An 18767-nucleotide genomic window follows, 5' to 3' on the forward strand; every position below is an offset into this window, starting at 1 on the left:
ATTGTATATAAGACGCATTTTTGCTGAGTGGGTGCAGGGACATATTAGTGTGTGTATTAAGTGGAGAGCTGAACGTCTTGTCCTTTTCAGCTTTCTAAATCCAATCAAAACCTATTGGAAAAAATGTCTACAAGGATACTCAGTAGGAATTAGAACTGGGATGTACACTAAACAAAAAGATTTGGAAAGGAAAAAATAGGAGGAGTAGAAGAGAGTTAGTGATGAAGGACTGGGCAATAGCTAAGGGGTCAAAAGAGTATTAAAATTAGAAGAAAAATAACAAGCGGAAGAGAATGAAGTCACTCTAACCTTTCAGAGTGATAGAACCAACACAAGTGTCACTCCCAACATCATTTGTGGCTTTACAGTGATATTCTCCAATGTCTGCAGTGTCGACATTCAAGATGTGAATACTCGTAAGGAAGTTCTCAGACATTATTTTGTACTTCTTGCCACTCCTAAGTTCTCTCTTGTCTTTGTGCCAAGAAACTTGAAATGGGGGAGTACCCTGAAGCTCACACTCAAGATGAATATCGGTTCCTTTCAGTGTCTCAATGGGATGAGGCTTTTTGCGGAAAATGGGTGGTTCTAAAATTGGAAGGTAATTAAGTTAGAAAAAAAAAGGAAAATTGAAATGTATTCTGTAAGTATAAAACTGTAAGTAAGAATCAGTTTTCCATTACTTCATAGAGAAAACACCACTTACAATTTTCTATTGTATCCTTCAGAAATGTTAAGACATTGACAGGAAGTCAAATAGGTACTGAAAGGACAACTAGAGAAGAGGCTGATTTGAAAAGTACAAAGAAAGAGTAAGACCTGACCTTTGACTTTTAAGGAAGTGCTGCTGCTCGCACTGCCTGCTGCGTTGTGGGCCTCGCATGTGTAGTCTCCGCTGTCCTCGACTCTGAGGTTGTGCATTTCCAACACTGCCACCGAGTCAAGGAACGACATTCTGAATTTACTGCTCTCTTGAATTTCGGTCTCGTCTTTGTACCATAAAATTTTGATTTCTGGAGACCCTCCTATTTTACATTCATATCTTGTGTAGTCACCCTGTTTCACAATTCTTGAAGGCTCTAGCTTCTTAATGAACCTGGGTGGTTCTACAGAACCAAGAGGGAAAACACAATGTAAGGGATGGAAAAGACATTTATAATTCAAGGTGACATGATACAAAGAATCTCTGTCAAATACAGAAGTCTTTTAGCTCTAGAAAATAAATTTTTTTGATGCCATTAAAGGAAGAATAAGTAACTGAAACATAAACATAAAATTCCTCAAATAAAATACATTTATTTTTGTCAGCACCCACATCAAATATTATTGCAAAAGGAAGGAGGAAAAGACACTAGTTCTTGTATAATCCTCGTCCCAGCAAAAGAATCACTTCTCTAGTGCAAGATGAGAAGCAGAGTGTGTATCTGTTGTTGGAAGCACTCTGAGGCTCATGGGGAATAAGACAGTTTGATTACTTTCCTGCATGTGAATCGGTGGAGAACTGTCTACTTCCTATAGCTGAAAAGATCAATTATGTACCATGACGAGTCAGAATAGCAAAATTGGGTCAGATATCTTAATATTTTTAAAGTGCTACTTTCTCACATAGGCTTTAGATATTTCTACATCTTTCATAATTTCCCTTTGAAGTGGGAGAGCAATGCTTTCTTCATTAACTGAAGCAGAAAATTCAAGCTTAGGGAGATAAAGACAGCTATATGCCATAGAGCAAGTGGGCTGCTAAATTGAATTCTATTTTAACTTCAAGATATTTATAAAACATCATCACAAAAATCCTTAAAAATTCTCTAAAGGGTTAGACCAGCAGTCCACTGAGTTAACTATTTAACTTTTGAGAACAGCAGCCATGCTGTAGAAAAAAATGGTCAGATATTGATGTACTCCTCTGCCCGCAGCTTCCAATATTATGTAAATGGGATTAGTGGAGGAAAAGGTGTTGACATAATTAATTTGGACTCTTTTTGAAGGATTTAGGCTCTGCTATCCCTTAGAGGAAAAAAATCCATTTATTTACTACTAATTACTGTGGATTATGTAAATGGGAGATTAGTGGAAAAAGGTGTTGACATAATTAATTTGGACTCTTTTTGAAGGATTTAGGCTCTGCTATCCCTTAGAGGAAAAAAATCCATTTATTTACTACTAATTACTGTGGAAAATAAGTCATTTGAGATAACTTTTTTTTTTTTTTTTACCCTAAGATAACTTCCTTCAAACTTGGATTCCTTGCAATTCTGTGAAAAATTTTTATTCACTCTATCTCTAGTCTCTATTTTTTAGCCTTTGGAAATGGACTTTGAGTTCATGTTTTACCAGTTTTATATTTTTTTTAATAAAAAATTTAAAACTTGACCCTATTTGGAAGGACTTGTATCCATATGATCACTTCTAATTACTAGACATAGTCCTAAACATAACTTTCAAGCACACCCTTCCTCCCATATTTTAAGATATTGAAAACATAAAAGAGACCTTGCTACTTTACTTGGACAAGTACCTTGTACACCCAGATGAGCAGAACAAGAGTCTTTTCCAGCAATGTTGCTTGCATAGCAGGTATACTGCCCAGCATCGCCTTTGCCTACTTTGAGAACTGTCAGAGTGGCGGTATTTTCGACCAAAGTCATCTTGTAGTTGCCTCCAGGGCGAATCTCTCGGTTATCTTTAGCCCAAGTGATTTTGATTGGTGTAGTTCCAGTTACATGACATTTAAAAGAACCACTTTCTCCAAGAGCAAGATCTACTGATACAGGCTTTAGATCAAAGAAAGGAGGCACTTCATGCTCTGAAAAGAATGAAGACGAACATGGTGACTTCAGTGTTCACGCTCCCAAACATGGAGCAGAAAGAAGGTGGCACCAGCCTTTGGTGGCCCAGAGCAGTGAAGCTGCTTTATGATGAAGAGGGTCATGTGATAAGCTACTCACCTGCAAGAATGAGTTTAGCGCTGGATGAAGCAGTCCCAAGAGGATTAGAAGCTGAGCAGTTGTACTGACCAACATGAGTCTGGTCAGTTCGCAAAATCTGAAGAGTTGCTACATTATGAACGAAAGATGTCTGCAAATTAGAATCATCTTTCAAAAGTACCCCATCTTTGTACCAAGACACTTGAAGAGGTTCTGAGCCATTGATACGACATTCAAATGCAACTGGGAAGCCAAGAGTCTCATGAACATCCTTCAGTTTTCTCGCAAAGGTAGGCGGAAGTTTGCGCTCTGCAATGAAGTGACAAATAATTCTTATTTACAAGAGGGAAAACATCCACAACATATTTCAATCCATTAAAGTTTTGATGTTTTTAAGAAAATGGATCTGTCAACAGTCAGCAAGATTTGTTAAGCAAACCCATCATCACCTTTGATAACAAGCACAGCTGAAGAAGCGACTGCCCCCACACTGTTTTCTGCTTTGCATGTGTACTCTCCCACATCGCTGTGATCCACTTTGTTGATTACTAAAGAGGCAACATTATTTTTGAATTGCATTTTATATGCAGGAGCTGATCGTAGCTTTGTGTGCTCTTTATACCACGAAATTCTAATTTCTGGAGTTCCATCCACTTTACACTGTAAAGTTGAAGGTTCTCCAACGGCTGCTTCCACATGTTCCAGAGGTTCGATAAAGTAGGGTGGTTCTAAGGTACAAAGAATGGTAGTCAGTCAATCATGCTAACTAAAAGAGGGCGTTTTAAATGAAAGAAAACAACATAAAGAGATAACTGTTAACACACCTAAGACAGATACCAGAGCTTCACAAATATCTTGACCAGCCTCATTTTCTATCAGGCAGCTGTACTGTGCATAATCTTCTATTGTGCTGTCAAGAATTTCTAATATTGTAGATTTTTCTGTCATAGTAATACTGCAGTTCGGAGACTGTGAAAGAGGGAATTCGTTCTTCATCCAGCTTACTGAGATGGGAGGTGTGCCAGTATATGTGGCTTCAAGAACTATGGGGCTTCCTGACTCAACACTGAGATCAGCCAGTCTTTTCACAAAGGTGGCTGGTTCTATAAGGAGAAAATATGAGGGTAAAATGGACATCTTCAAGTGAAGACAGAAAAATTTAAGAGACAAATTGGAAAGAAGAGCAAACCTTTCACAAAAAGATGTGTGGTACAGGAAGCGCTGCCAGCATCGTTAGTAACAAGGCAAGAATAGTCTCCACTCTGCAATGGCTCCACCTCAAACAGCTCCAATTCTGCGATAGAATCTTCCAGAGAGATGGTGCATGACTCCCCTGGCACCAGCTCCTTGCTGCCTTTAAACCATTTGACCTTGAAAGGAGGGGTGCCTCTAATGACACTGGTGAATGTGAGACTCATTCCAGGTAAAACTTCCACAGAATCAGGCGTTTGTTCAAAAGATGGTGGTTCTAGATACCCCGGGGGGAGGGGAAGATCAAGAGAAAAAAAGAAATCCAAGTGAGAAGTGCTTTTGCTACTTGAAGAAAAAGGGGCTAAGACTAAAAATGAAAACATAGCAAAGAAATTCCATGCAAGGCAGATGCCTGATCATGTGGATGAGATGTAGAGAAGCAGGGATCTGATCCTTGCACACTGACCTTGCACAGTCAGCACTGCTGAGCACTCATCAGAACCAGCCACGTTGGCAGCCACACACGTGTATATGCCTGTGTCGGAAGGCTCCAATAATTTCAGATTCAAAGTACAGACATTTTCCGAAAAGCTGGACTGACATTTAGGCCCGCTAACGATCTCATTTCCATCCTGAAACCAGCCAACTGAGATCGGCGCCGAGCCAGAGACTCGGCACTCCAAAACCACTGAGGCCCCCAGGACAGCGTTTGTGTCTTTCAGCTTGCGGATGAAGGAAGGAGGCACAACTCGATCTATGTGGAGAAGGGTAGTTTTTCATTTAAGGAGAAGCTCTCTTTTTTTTTTCCAGGAAAAATTATATATTCATAAAAACCTCATAGTACTCACCCGAAACGTGGACAGATACAGTGCAGTTACTTTTACCAACACTGTTTTTCACTTCAAAGCTATATAACCCCTTGTCACTCATCTCTGCACAAGGGATCTTAAGTGAAGCCACTTTGTTGACAAATGTGATGTGATGTTTGCTGTCTGCAGATAATTCTCTCCCATCTTTGAACCACCTGGTTGAAAGTTCTGGTGTTCCAGCCACTACACATTCTAATGCAAAAGGATTTCCAGTAGTGATGGTCATGGGTTCTGGCTTCTCTGTGATTCTGGCTGGTTCTAAAAAAAGAGGTATTGTGCATTGAAAATAAAATTGCCTTCCAAATCAATATTGATTACTTCCAATCAATATTGATTAGAGTGTAATCAATATTGGGTAAGGCTAATATTTGCAGAAAACAATAATAGGTCAATCAACTTGACTTTTTTTCCTCAGGCTGTACTTTGTTACTAACCTAGTACAGTTAAGACTGCTGAACATTCTCTCATTCCGGCATCATTTTTGATTTGACACACGTATTTTCCAGAATTAGAAGCTTCTGGGCTACTAAGTTGGAGGGTTGCAATGTTATCAATGAATGAAATCCTTGTGCTTTCACTCTCTCTGATGACTTCACCTTTATCTTTCAGCCAGACAACAGAAATTGGCTGGAAGCCTTCCACTACAGCCCGTAACTCAACAGCATCCCCAATGAGGGTTGAGGTATCACTTAGCTTTTTCACAAATCGTGGAGGTTCTAATGAAAGAAATTCATGGTTAGAAAAAAAAAATGAGAATCACAGCTACATAAGTTATTAGTTGAACGAGAAAAAAATGAAAAGAAGAGGCATATATGTTTCTGCCCACGTATACAAACCTTTGAACTTGACAATGCAAGTACATGTGTCACTTCCCACCTCATTGGTAGCTTTGCAGTGATATTCTCCTATATCAGAGGCCTCAAGATTAAGGATATGAAGACTTGTATCAAAATTTTTCGAAGTAATTTTAAATTTCTTGCTGCTTCGAACTTGCTTTCGATCTTTAACCCACACCACTTCAAATGGGGGGGTTCCCGAAATTTCACATTGTAAGATAATATCAGAACCTTTAAGGGCTCCTACTGGAGAAGGCTTTTGGGTGAAAACAGGAGGTGCTACCAGAAAAAAAAAAAAAAAGATAAATGATGAGAACATTTGCTTACTAAAAAGGAGAACAAAATTATAATCTAGAATTATTAAGAGTGACTGGCATAACATATGAGAGTATGGTAACATAAGAAATGATAATTCATAAAAACTAGGTAAAGAATTACAAGTAAATGCCCTTAACTAGACCTCTTACTTTGGAGTTCATAACACTGCCGAAAAGGAATATAAATCAGAGGAGAATGAAGAAAGAAAGCTTAATATGTCTAACCTTTGACAGTCAGCGCTGTGCTGCAGCTGGCATCACCAACGCCGTTATGAGCTTCACAGATGTAGTCCCCACTGTCCTCAGCACTGGCTTCATTGATGGTAAGGAGCGCCACAGAATTAACGAATGACATGTTGTATTTCCAACTTTCGTGAAGTTCACTGTCATTTCGGAACCACAAAACTTTGATTTCTGGGGAACCACTTATTTTACATTCCAATTGGATGGATTCTCCCTGCTTTGCAACCTTTGAAACTTCCAATTTCTTAACAAACTTTGGAGGTTCTAGTAAATCAAAGGAAAAAATAACTTATGTTTGTAGTTGAAGATCCCATAAGTGCTTATTTAAACTAGTTTGTTAGTAAGAATTTCTGAGAATTCTGTGGTAAAATAAGGTTGTCTTTTTTATTAAATAAGCTTTTAGTATTTTTAATAGAGAATTTAGTTGATAAGTTTATTTTTGTAGTTTAAATATATAAGCTAAAACATGTAAGTTAATGTATTATAAAAGTACTTGATTGCAATTTTTGTAATGATAAATCAGAATGCCACAGAACAGAAAAGAATGGAAAAAGAGAATGGATAGTTGAAACAACATTTAACAAATTTCAATTAAACAACACTTTTTGGTAGGATTACACTTAAGACAAATTCTAACATGATCCAGTTAGTTTATTCCCCAAATTTAAAAACCAAATAAACTTTGAGAAGATAATTACACAAAGGTGGGGAAGAACAAATATTGGTAAATGCCACATAATGATACCTTTCACACTGAGTTGAGCAGAGCACATGTCTTTGCCAACATCATTGGTTGCTTGGCAAGTATATTGACCCGAGTCTCCTTTGCCTACTTTAAGAATTCTCAAATGGGGAGTGTTTCCCACACATGTGATGGTATAGTTTCCTCCAGGACGAATCTCCTTGTTATCTTTTGACCAGGTGATTCTCATTGGCTGAGCACCAGTAACATGACACTCAAAGTCAGCACTTTCCCCAGCAATAACATCTATAGATACAGGCTTGATGTCAAAGAAGGGAGATTTCTTAGGTTCTAGAAGATGAAAAGAAAAGGCAATGTTTTTTTTTTTTTTCTCTTTTCATTGGCCATTTCTACTTTGAAAATGAGCAAGAAGTCATGGTTTGCAAAAAGAAAGATTAACATGGGAACAAACCTCTTGCTGTCAGTCTAGCACTAGAAGATGCTGTTCCAAGTGGATTGGAAGCTGAGCAAGAATACTGGCCAGAGTGACTCAGGTCAGTCTGCAAAATTTTTAAAGTTGCCACATTATCTACAAATGATGTCTGTAAATTTTCATCATCTCTCAAAAGTACCCCATCTCTATACCAGCACACTTGAATGGGTGCAGAGCCATTTAATCGACAGGTGAGTGTAACTGGCAACCCAACAGTTTGTTCAATGTCCTTTAATTGTCTTGCAAAGGAAGGTGGGAGTTGACGCTCTGTAGGAAGACAAGTAATAATTGAGACACTAGTAGATGAAATGAAAATATCTCCCATAAAGATAAAAGAAGATAAGGAAAAAAAAATTTCTTAATTTCTAAAATAATATCATCACCTTGAATTCTGAAGACAGTCTTAGAAGAAGCAGTTCCTATATTGTTTTCGGCTTTACAGGTGTATTCTCCACTGTCATTAATATTCACTTTATTAAAAACAAGTGTGGCTACATTGTTTGTAAAGTAGGTCCTATATTCAGGAGTTGGCCGCAACTTGGTATCTCCTTTGTACCAAGACACTGTAATTTCTGGTGTCCCAGCAACTTGGCATTGTAAAGAAACTGAATCTCCAACTGAAGCTTCCAGAGGCTCCAATTCCATAACAAAGTAAGGTGGTTCTAAATAAGAAAGACTCACAATTAGCCACTGCATTTAAAGAAAACCAATCCATGCTTCCTGTTAGAGGAATGCCAATCATTCAAGACAGAAAAAGACAACACACCTAATGTAGATACCAGAGCTTCACAAACATCCCTTCCTGCCTCATTTTCAATCTCACAGGAATACTGTCCTGTATCTCTCTTTGTGCTATTCAGAATTTCCAGGATGCAAGTTTTCTCTGTTGTTACTATGTTGCATTTTTCAGATGGAGTTATGTTAAAACCATCTTTTTTCCAGGTAACTGAAATTGGAAGCGTTCCAGTGTAGGTGCTCTCCAGAATTATGGACTTCCCTGGTTCTACGGAGTGGTCACTTAATTTCTTCACAAACGTAGCTGGTTCTGGTGAGTGACAAAGCACAACAGTTAAACACAATAAAAATACAAACAAAAATGTCAGTGTGTGAAAAATAGGAAGAGCAAAATGCACTTGAGCAAACCTTTAACAAAGAGACGAGTGGTGCAGGATGTTTGGCCAGCACCGTTAGAAACCACACAGGTGTAGTCTCCACTCTGGGATATGTCGATGTTAAATAATTCCAGTTCTGCCACAGTGTCTTCAAAATAGATGTTGCACCTGTCTCCTTTTACCAGTTCTCTGGCACCTCTGAACCAGCGAACCTTGAATGGAGGGGTTCCTCTAATAACACTTGTGAAAGTGACATTTTTGCCTGGCAGTACTTCCAAAGGTTCAGGTTCCTTCACGAAAGAGGGTGGTTCTACATAGACATGGAGGACAATGAAAAGATTTTGTAAGCTTCTATTTTAGTTGCAATTCTGAATCAAAAAAGAAGAGCACTTCTGAATGTGTGTCATTTTATATGTGCACCCAAAGAGGAATTTGTAAGAAAGGGTTTGGGTATCTAACACTGACCTTGTACAGTCAACTTTGCACGACATTCATCAGACCCAGCAACATTAGCAGCCACACATGTGTAGTTGCCCATATCTGATGAGTCTAGAAAATTCAGCTGCAATGTGCAGACATTATCTGAAAACGTGGTTTGGTACTTTGCTCCACTGACAATCTTAGTTTTCTCATGAAACCAGGCAATAGAGATAGGTGATGATCCAGCTACTTTGCACTCCAAGATGCAAGAAGTACCCAGCACCCCACCAGTATCTTTCAGTCTTCGTGTGAAAGAAGGAGGAACCATTCGGTCTGTGGGAGGAAAGGCAAGATTCATCATGATTTGAAAGAATTAAAGAGACTTGAGAGAAGAAAACTTTTGAAAGGAATTTGCATAAGCAATGGAAGGAACATATTGGAACTAACCTGAAACATCAACCACAGCTGTGCAGCTGCTTTTTCCAACATTATTTTGAACCTGGAAAGTGTATGTGCCTGCATCTTGCTTTTCAACAGAGAGAATCTTTAAGGAAGAGATTTTGTTGTAGAAACTAAATTTGTGTTTTTGGCTGCTGGTCAACAGCTTTCCATCCTTGTACCATTCAACTGAGAGTTCGGGAGTGCCAGCCACCTTACACTCCAGAGAACATGTTTCTCCTACAGTCACTGTCATTGGTCCTGCCTTCTCGACAATGACTGCAGGCTCTGAAATAAAATGTGATAGCCATCTGTCAAAGTCTGTTACCTTCATTACATCTCTACTATCTACCTTTATCTTTACTATCAAATTCACTAAGACTGTTTATTCCAGTGATATGCTTATGTTAGGGCTCTTTCTTTAGACTTTAAAATGTGATTCCATAATTACATGCTGTCATAAAATTATAGGAGTTATGATTAAGAAGTATTTTTGTGCAATAGTTGACGTTTAATATGCCCAAAAATGAAAGTGCAATTCTTTCTTATAAAATGTTGTTCTTTGCAATTCTTGTCACCTTTAATAACTAGTACTTTGGAAATAAATGTCAATGTACTATATGCTGGGCTCCGATATTTTTCATGCTTAAACAAAAGATAGTTATGATTATATCTGCTAATCCATAAAGAAAAAGAGTAAGTAAGCAGTAAAACAGATGGCTAATTTTTGTTAGAATTGCAGCAACGGAAAAGTGTTTTGTAAGATCTAGTAGAGTTCCTAAACGCCTAAACCTTTAAATTAGGTGAGGATCGATATAGTTATAGAAGAAATTTGGAAAATGAGATTCTACCAGTAACTCTTAGTAACTAATCTCAGCATTTGGCATCACTGTCTATTAGGGGACTATTGTACAGTATTGTACCAACCTAAGACTGTCAGTGTGGCCATGTTCTCCCTCATTCCACCATCATTCTTGATTTGGCAGATATACTTCCCAGCATTAGCTGGTTCTGCTTTTGCAAACTGCAGAGTTGCAATATTTTCCACAAATGTAATTCTGATGTTTTCGCTTTCTCTGATCACTTCTTCCTTCTCTTTAAGCCACTGGACAGAAATAGGCTGGGCGCCCTCTATGGATGCTTGCAACTCAGCGGGCTCACCAGCTACTACGGTGAGGCTGTTCAGTTTGGAGGCAAATCTTGGTGGTTCTGAACAAAGAGAAATGAGTGGAGATTGTTGAAAAGATTGTCCAGATAATGGAACAGAGAAAAAAATAGGCATTTTGCATATTCCTGCCATTTCTGCCACATGCAGGAAATATGCTTACCTTTTAATTTTACAGTACAAATGCAAGTATCACTTCCCACTTCATTCTGTGCTTTGCAGTGGTATTCACCAATATCTGAAGTTTCCAGATTGAGAATATGAATACTTGCATGGAAGTTTTTGGATGCAATCTTGTATTTCTTGCTACTTCGGAGTTGCCGTTTGTCTTTGTACCATACCACCTCAAACGGTGGTGTTCCCGAAAGTTCACATTCAAGGCTAACTTCGGTATTTTTTAGGGTTTCTACTATGGGAGGGAAGCTGCTAAAAACAGGTGGTTCTGTAAAAAACAAGAGTTTCTCATGAATTGAGCTATTTAATGTCACAGAATATTTTTATTTCTTTGCTTTAAATGGGAAGAAAGAGTCAAGATAATGACTACCATGGGCAAGTAGTGTCAAGCACTATCACTTGAGTGTTGAGGAATAACAGCTTCAGAGAAGCCATTAGCCTTTACGAAATCACTCAACTTCATTGGCAGAGAACCCAAGCTGAACGCTAGATGTCTTTACTGAGCAGTTCAACATTCTGTCTACTCCATCTTACTAATTTATCTCGGACTATAAAGATTGATGCAAAGATTGTAAGAAAACAAAACAAAACCAAAAAACCAACCAAACAAACAAAACCAAAAACCTAAGTATATTAAAGAATATGATTTGCATGAGGTATGATGAAATCCTGACTTTGGGATTGAAATGTTTTGTATATAGTCTATAAACTAGACACTTGGGAGTCATCACAACATCTGTGATCTAAGCCTTCCACTTTGACAAATGGTTATTGTAATAATTGTCTCACAACATGACAAACGTGGACTTTGTGACAAAAATATTGGAAAATGGCAGCAGAAAAAAACAAGTACTATGTGCACCAAGGTATAGTGATATAATTATTTAAAAAATAGAAACTAATTTTTTAAAGAGAAAAAAATATAAAATTGGCCTGTTTTAAATGTAAGGTTAAAATCTAAATTGTTTGCACCTTGTTTATAAGTAGCAAGTATTCCTTGCTATTAGTGATAAATTAATATAATGATAAAATGATTATAGTGAGGATGATGATGTATTTATAAGTAGATTGAAGGCAAAAAATTTAAAAATGCTTATTTTTTTGTGTATATGTTTTTGTAACATAAAATTTGAAATGCTTGTCTAATATGTTAAGTGATCAGAATTATGGCATGGGAATAACAAGAAAAATATCTCAGAATGATTGGCTACGTGTAAGCAAATCTTAAGAAGAAATAACATTTAAAGAGGGGAAAAAATATGAGTTTGGGAAAATATTCTATGATCTTAAATGGAAGCTAAAATGACAGTAAAAGAATAAAGAGCTATGATACCCAGGGAAGAAGAAGGTGGGTTTCAGGTAACGAGGAAAAGAAAAAGAAATCTCTACCTTTTACTATAACCTTGGTACTGCAGCTTGTGCTGCCAGCAGGATTCTGAGCCTCACAAATGAAATCTCCACCATCCTCAGTACCAAGACTGTTCATCTGTATGACAGCCACTGAGTCAATGAAAGTCATTCTGAATTTATCACTAGATGGGAGTTCATGTTCATTTCTGTACCACACAACTCTGATTTCTGGGGATCCAGTTATCTTGCATTCAAGTCGTGCTGAGTCACCTGCTTTCACTATTTTGGATGCTTCTAATTTCTTTACAAACTTTGGTGGCTCTAGAGAGTGAAGGAAAGAAGAGATTATGAGGAAACAGATATGAATAATAAAAGTTAAATCAGGAAGTATGTAGAAAGATAAAAACATGAACAATGCCTGGCAGATACAGTGTACATGTTAGAGAGAAGAGTACATTCTTAATTGGATAAATGTACTGTAACAGATCACAGAAAGGACCAGAGCCACAGGTTAAACAGAAACATAAAACAATCAAATGTGCACACCTGTCACAAGCATCATCGTAGTACAAGAGTCGCTACCAACATCATTGGTAACTTGGCAAGTATATTGTCCAGTCTTGGAAGCATCCACTGAGTAGAGATTTAAGAAGCTAGTTGACCCTTCCAAGCCAATGAAACATTTAGGCCCTGAGACAAGTTCCACATCATCCTTAAACCACTTTATTTTAAATGGTGGTGTTCCTTTTAGTACTGCTTTAAATTCCACTGTAGAATCAGGTATGGCTTGCTGTCGCTCAGGTTTTACTAGGAAGCTTGGTGGTTCTATAGATTTTAAGAGAAATATATTTGATTAAAGTCCTGTAGTTGAATTACTTTGACAGTTTTATGGGCATATAAGAAAACATTATTGAAAAGAGGTAATGACCAAATATTTCTTGAACTTGGTAAATGTATATCTAAAGAAACGGGACTATTGAGACCTTTAACTCTAAAAGATACAAGGTAAGAGTCATACATTTGAAAAGCAATCACAAAGAAGAATCAAGAAGAGGTAAAGAAATTCCGACCTTTCACAGTTAGGATGCCACTGCATGCATCATCCCCTGCTACATTTGAGACTTTGCATGTATAATTCGCAGTATCTTCTAATTCCAGATTATTAACTTCCAGTGCCACAGTGCTTTCATGACAGACAAGTCTGTATTTTGCACTTGTAGATATTTCTTTTCCATCCTTAAACCACTGAGCACTAATAGGAAGTGAGCCAGAAACCTTGCACTCCATATGAATAGAAGAGCCCAGAACTTTATCCATTTTGGTTAATTTTTTGGTGAATGATGGAGGAATATTTTCATCTGTCCAATGCAAACAGCAAAACACATCCATTAATATGTTGCCATTTGTTTACAAAGGACGTAATATAAATAATCAAAGCCGATTGAGGCCAAGATACAAACCTAGCACTCTCAGGTAGGCATCACAGCTACTGCTTCCAAAGTCATTGTCCACCTTGAAGGTATACTGACCACTATCTTGCTTCATTACTGACTGAATCCTAAAACTGGCCACATTATTTTCAAAGCTCATTGAAAAATATCTACTGGGCACAATTTGTTTCCCATCTTTAAGCCATTTTACTTTGAGTTCTGGTGTTCCGGCCACGACACACTCCAAGGTCACTGGGTCTTTCTCAGTAACATCAACGGATTTAGCTTTCTCTAGGATTTGAGCAGGTTCTGTAATAAGAATTAAAATGTGGATGAGTTGCGTTGATAATTCCACTAGAAATAAGGAGTGCTTATGAAATTGTCTCCACGGACTAACTCTGAAAGGGAATAGCTTACAAACCTTGCACCAAAAGGAAAGCGTAACATCTCTCGACTCCTGACTCATTCTTTGCTTGACACGTGTATCTCCCGCTGTGTCCATTATCCACAGCTCTGATCTGAAGTGTGGCCACATTGTTCACAAATGAAAGGTGAACGTTATCATCTTTGTCAAGAATCTGATCATCTTTTAGCCAGGTTATAGAAATGGGAGGAGAGCCTGCCACAGTACTCTGAAAGGTGGCAGAACTTTTCAAAACAGTGGTGATGTTTTCTATCTTCTTAATGAACGATGGTGGTTCTGTGATTAAATTAGATAGTGTGAAAAGAAGAGGTATATTTGAGCTCCCACCCATAATCATAACATTAAGGAGCACTACAGAATTGTTCTTGGGCACCCTGCTGCTTCGTGTGTAACTGACCTTTCAGAGAGACTCTGGTGCTGCAAAGGCAGCTGCCGCCTTCGTTGGCTACAATGCACTGGTATTCACCAGTGTCTGAAGGGTCACACTTGGTTATATGGAGATTAAACACTGACACTCTGTCAGTCAGGGTATATTTTTTGCCACTTCGAATTTCCTTGTTATTCTTCAGCCAAGTGACTTCAAACGGAGATGTTCCCATAACTTCACACTCCAGCTCCACGTCACTATCTTTCACTACTTCCACAGGCTTCAACTCCCTGACAAAGGTGGGAGGTTCTAAAGGTTCAAAAGGAAGACAGAGACTAGCTTACTCAAAGGAAGCCCCAGGCCTAGCCAGTAGCACAGCCAAAATGGAAAGTAGATCTAGTAACAAACCTTTGACTTTTAATTCAATGCTACAGCTTGCCGTGCCTGCGTCATTACGGGCTTCACAGACATAAGTCCCACTATTTTCTACCCTGGCACCGGAAATTTGGAAAGTGGCTAAACCATCAGTGAAGGAAATGCCATGTTTCTCAATGGCTGTTATTTCATTTCCGTCCAGATACCAAGAAACTCTGATTTCGGGAGTGCCTGTTATTTGGCATTCAAATGTTGTAGATTGTCCATTCCTCAGCACCAATACTGGGCTGGGCTTCTTAATGAATTGAGGAGGTTCTGAAGATGGGAGAAAAAAAGTCTGATGTTGAACATTTTAAAAAACAAAGACCAAAGAGCAAAATTAGTTTCTAAAGCCTCTTCCCACCCCCTCCAAGAAAATCTAGACAAGCAAGAAAGTGAAGAGATGCAGAAACCAGACCTTTCACAAAGATAGTGGCTTTACTGGTTGCTAGGCCAACATCATTGCTTAGTTGGCAAATGTAAGTCCCAGAATGAGCAGCTTTGGCTGAAAAGAGCTCTAGAACAGTAGAGGTGTCATCCTTCCAAACCGAGCGAGCTGCTCCTGAGTGCAACTCTTTGTTATCTTTAAACCACTTTATTGTCATGGGTGCTGTGCCACCCACAAGAGCCTTTAATTGAACCCTTGTATTGGGATTGACATCTTGTGACTGTGGCTTTTCCACGAAGTAAGGGGGTTCTGAGGTGAAAGAAAAAGAAGCAAAAGGAGAGAGGTTCAATTTAGAACTGAGCAATGAAGTAAGAATTAAGAAATGAGACAGTTATAAATTCTTGATAGGTGAAGATAAAAACTGCCAACCTTTGACTGTCAGGTGGCCACTGCACTGGTTGTGTCCTGCCTTATTAGTGGCTGAACAAGTGTATGTCCCACTGTCGGTACTTTCCAGATGACTGATTTCCAAGAAGGCAGTATTGTCATAAAAAGAGAATTTGTATTTTTCACTAGCTGATATTTCCTGGTCATCTTTGAACCACTGGATGCTTATGGGATGTGACCCAGCCACTATACATTCTAAGTCAATAAAAGACCCCTTAATGCTATCCATTTTCTTCAGCTTTTTAGTGAATGAAGGAGGTATGATAAGATCTATGCAATAAAAAAGCAAAAAAAAAAAATGTTAGATTAATTCACCAATTTGTATTTTCTCTAAAATTATGAGATGAGGAGCATAGAAATGCCCAGTTCCTCTCCACAGAAAAGCAATACCAACCTAGTACATTAATTCTAGCCTTGCAGCTGCTTCTCCCAACATCGTTTTGGACCTCAAAAGAATATTCTCCACTATCTTTCTTTTCTGTAGAAATAATCTTCAGTATAGAGACTGTGTCAGTGACACTGATTTTATATTTTTGGCCCAGGGTCAGTTCTTGGCCATCTTTAAACCATTTAGCTGTAATCTCCTTAGTCCCTGAAAATTTAACCTGCAAAGTGGCTGGGTCTCCTTGGGTGACATCTATAGACACAGCCTCCTCGGTGATTGTTGCAGGTTCTGTAAAAAACAAAGGGATAAGTATGGGTTGTGAACTGCTCTGCTGAAAGGCCTACATCTGAACTTTTTTTTCCCTAAAACCCACAGCAGACTTTCTAAACCAACCTTTTACTGAGAGTAATGCAGAACATCTTTGTATTCCTGCATCATTTTTGGCCTGACAGACATATTTCCCATCATGCTTGACTTCGATGCCACTGAGGTACAGACTGGCCACATTGTTCTCAAAGGTCATTCTTATATTATTGTCTTCTGTGATTTCATCATTGTCTTTTAACCAAGTCACTGTGATTGGCAAGGAACCCTTCAGAGTGGCCTGGAAGGCAGCTGTGCCTCCTCGAAGGGAGCTGGTGCTCTCGATCTTCTTTACAAAGGTGGGGGGTTCTAACAGAAAAACGAATTCTTGATCAATACCAGCTCTATAGAAAAACTGGCATTAAAAAAAAAAGTTGACTGCAGAAGAGCTAGTCCATCATGTGAACCAACACTAACCTCTTAAAGTCACCCTGGCACTGCAGGTGCTGCTGCCCACCTCGTTGGTCACCCGACACTGGTATTCACCAGCATCTGCAGCTACAAACTTGAGGATCTGCAGGCTAACCAGCTGATCCTGAATAAAGGTTTTATACTTTCTACCACTTCGCAACGTTGTGTTGTCTTTGAACCAAGTGATCTCAAAGGGAGGCGTGCCTGCCACCTCGGCCAGCAACATGACATCATATTCCTTCAACACTTCGATTGGCTTAAATTCTTTGGTAAAGTAAGGTGACTCTACAGTAAAAAAGGAATTATTTTGAGTTAATAGGGGAGGAATTTGGGCATGGATTAAAACTTTGGTAACACAAGGGGCAATGTGAACACAAACCTTTGACTATTAAAACGCTACCACAGTGGTCACTGCCAGCCTCGTTTTGGGCCTCACACATATATTCACCACTGTCTTCGATGGCAACATCTGTAAGTTTTAGAACTGCAGTGGACCCCACAAAAGACATTTTGTGTTTGCTGCTCTCCTTGATTTCTCTGTCATTTGCAAACCATGTTATTTTAATTGGAGGAGTGCCAGTTACTTGGCAGGCTAGCTGGGTGGCATCTCCCTTCTTTAAGAGTTGTGATGGCTCTAACTTTTCAATAAATGTGGCAGGTTCTGTGGAAGGAAAGAAGTTATTAAGAGACTTAAGAAAGGGGAAAGAACTTAGGACAATGGTAGTATGATGATGTCAAGAAAACACTGCAAACCTTTTACGAATAAGTTTGCACTGCACTCCACACTTCCAGCGACGTTGCTGACTTTACAGGTGTATGTGCCTGAATCGGAAGTTTTTACAGCATAGAGTTCCAGGGTACTTTCTAAAGCGTCTTTAGTAATATAGCAGCTTCCACCGGAAACCAGCTCTTTGTCACCCTTAAACCATCTGATTGTAAGAGGAACAGACCCTTGGAAGGTGCTCTTCAGGCAGACTGCAGAGCCGGGCAGAACATCCTTTGATGCAGGTTTAGTTACAAAACTGGGTGGTTCTAAAGAAGGGGTAATAAGACAGAATTTCAAAGAGTTAAGCGGCGCAATCGAAGGGAAGAAGGCTTAATTCGAACATCGTCTACAATAAGAATGAAACGCAAAGTCTCCAGCCAACCTTGCACAACCAGGGCTCCGCTGCTGTCCTTGCTTCCCACGGAATTTGTGGCTCGACAAGTGAAATTCCCTGCGTCGTTCATGTCTACTCTGCTTATCTCCAAAGAGGCTGTGCCTTCCACAAATGCTATTCTGTATCTGTCGGAAGCAGCTATTTCTTTACCATCCTTAAACCAAGATACCCTCATTGGGAGAGAGCCAGCGATTTTGCAGTCGAGCCTGCAGTTTCCGCTAACCACACTGTCCACATTGCGTAGGGGTTTGGTAAAAAATGGAGCAATGTCTCGATCTGTTCACAGCACAAGAAAGGAAGAAAGGTCAGCATGGAAGAGTGCTCAGCGATTTTATTTTTGGTCATCTGTTGGTTTTCAAAGGACTATGTAGCATAGGTTTCTAGAGATACTGACCTAGTACAGTGAAAGTTGTCTCACAGGAGCTGCTGCCCACTTCATTGGAAATTTCAAACGTGTATTGGCCACTATCGTGTAGTTCAGCTGAATAAAATTTGAGTTGGGCAACATTGTTTTTAAAACTTATTCGATACTTTTTACTGGCAACGAGAGGTCTGCCATCTTTGTACCATTTGGGCTTGAGTTCTGGGGTGCCTGTGACTGTATACTCCAGCGTGGCTGGGTCTCCTGCTGTCACCTGGATCAGTTCTGCTCTCTCGACAATTTTGGCAGGTTCTATAATGGTATTAAACAGTTAGAATTCCAAAATATGTATCTAGGGTTTCATTTTTAAGTGGAAATATTGGTTCAAAGTTAAAATGTC

General features: G+C 38.9%; 1 protein-coding gene across 1 annotated transcript in view; it reads right to left on the bottom strand.

Moving 5' to 3' along the window:
* The window catches only part of TTN (titin), a 266736-nt gene that overhangs the window by 175071 nt on the left and 72898 nt on the right, over positions 1-18767 (bottom strand). Inside the window, 37 exon segments of the mRNA XM_025039310.1 lie at positions 310-588; positions 825-1106; positions 2519-2806; positions 2949-3236; positions 3377-3655; positions 3752-4030; positions 4117-4395; positions 4585-4872; positions 4967-5245; positions 5422-5703; positions 5824-6102; positions 6366-6647; positions 7129-7416; positions 7538-7825; positions 7942-8220; positions 8325-8603; positions 8702-8980; positions 9136-9423; positions 9538-9816; positions 10456-10737; positions 10857-11135; positions 12257-12538; positions 12764-13042; positions 13288-13575; positions 13678-13956; positions 14069-14347; positions 14469-14747; positions 14847-15128; positions 15271-15549; positions 15670-15957; positions 16082-16360; positions 16466-16744; positions 16853-17131; positions 17226-17507; positions 17600-17878; positions 17995-18282; positions 18401-18679. Coding sequence (XP_024895078.1) covers positions 310-588; positions 825-1106; positions 2519-2806; positions 2949-3236; positions 3377-3655; positions 3752-4030; positions 4117-4395; positions 4585-4872; positions 4967-5245; positions 5422-5703; positions 5824-6102; positions 6366-6647; positions 7129-7416; positions 7538-7825; positions 7942-8220; positions 8325-8603; positions 8702-8980; positions 9136-9423; positions 9538-9816; positions 10456-10737; positions 10857-11135; positions 12257-12538; positions 12764-13042; positions 13288-13575; positions 13678-13956; positions 14069-14347; positions 14469-14747; positions 14847-15128; positions 15271-15549; positions 15670-15957; positions 16082-16360; positions 16466-16744; positions 16853-17131; positions 17226-17507; positions 17600-17878; positions 17995-18282; positions 18401-18679 — 10425 coding nt within the window.

The sequence above is a fragment of the Pteropus alecto genome, unplaced genomic scaffold (genome assembly GCF_000325575.1).
Source record: "Pteropus alecto unplaced genomic scaffold, ASM32557v1 scaffold3, whole genome shotgun sequence".
Lineage (NCBI taxonomy): Eukaryota > Metazoa > Chordata > Mammalia > Chiroptera > Pteropodidae > Pteropus > Pteropus alecto.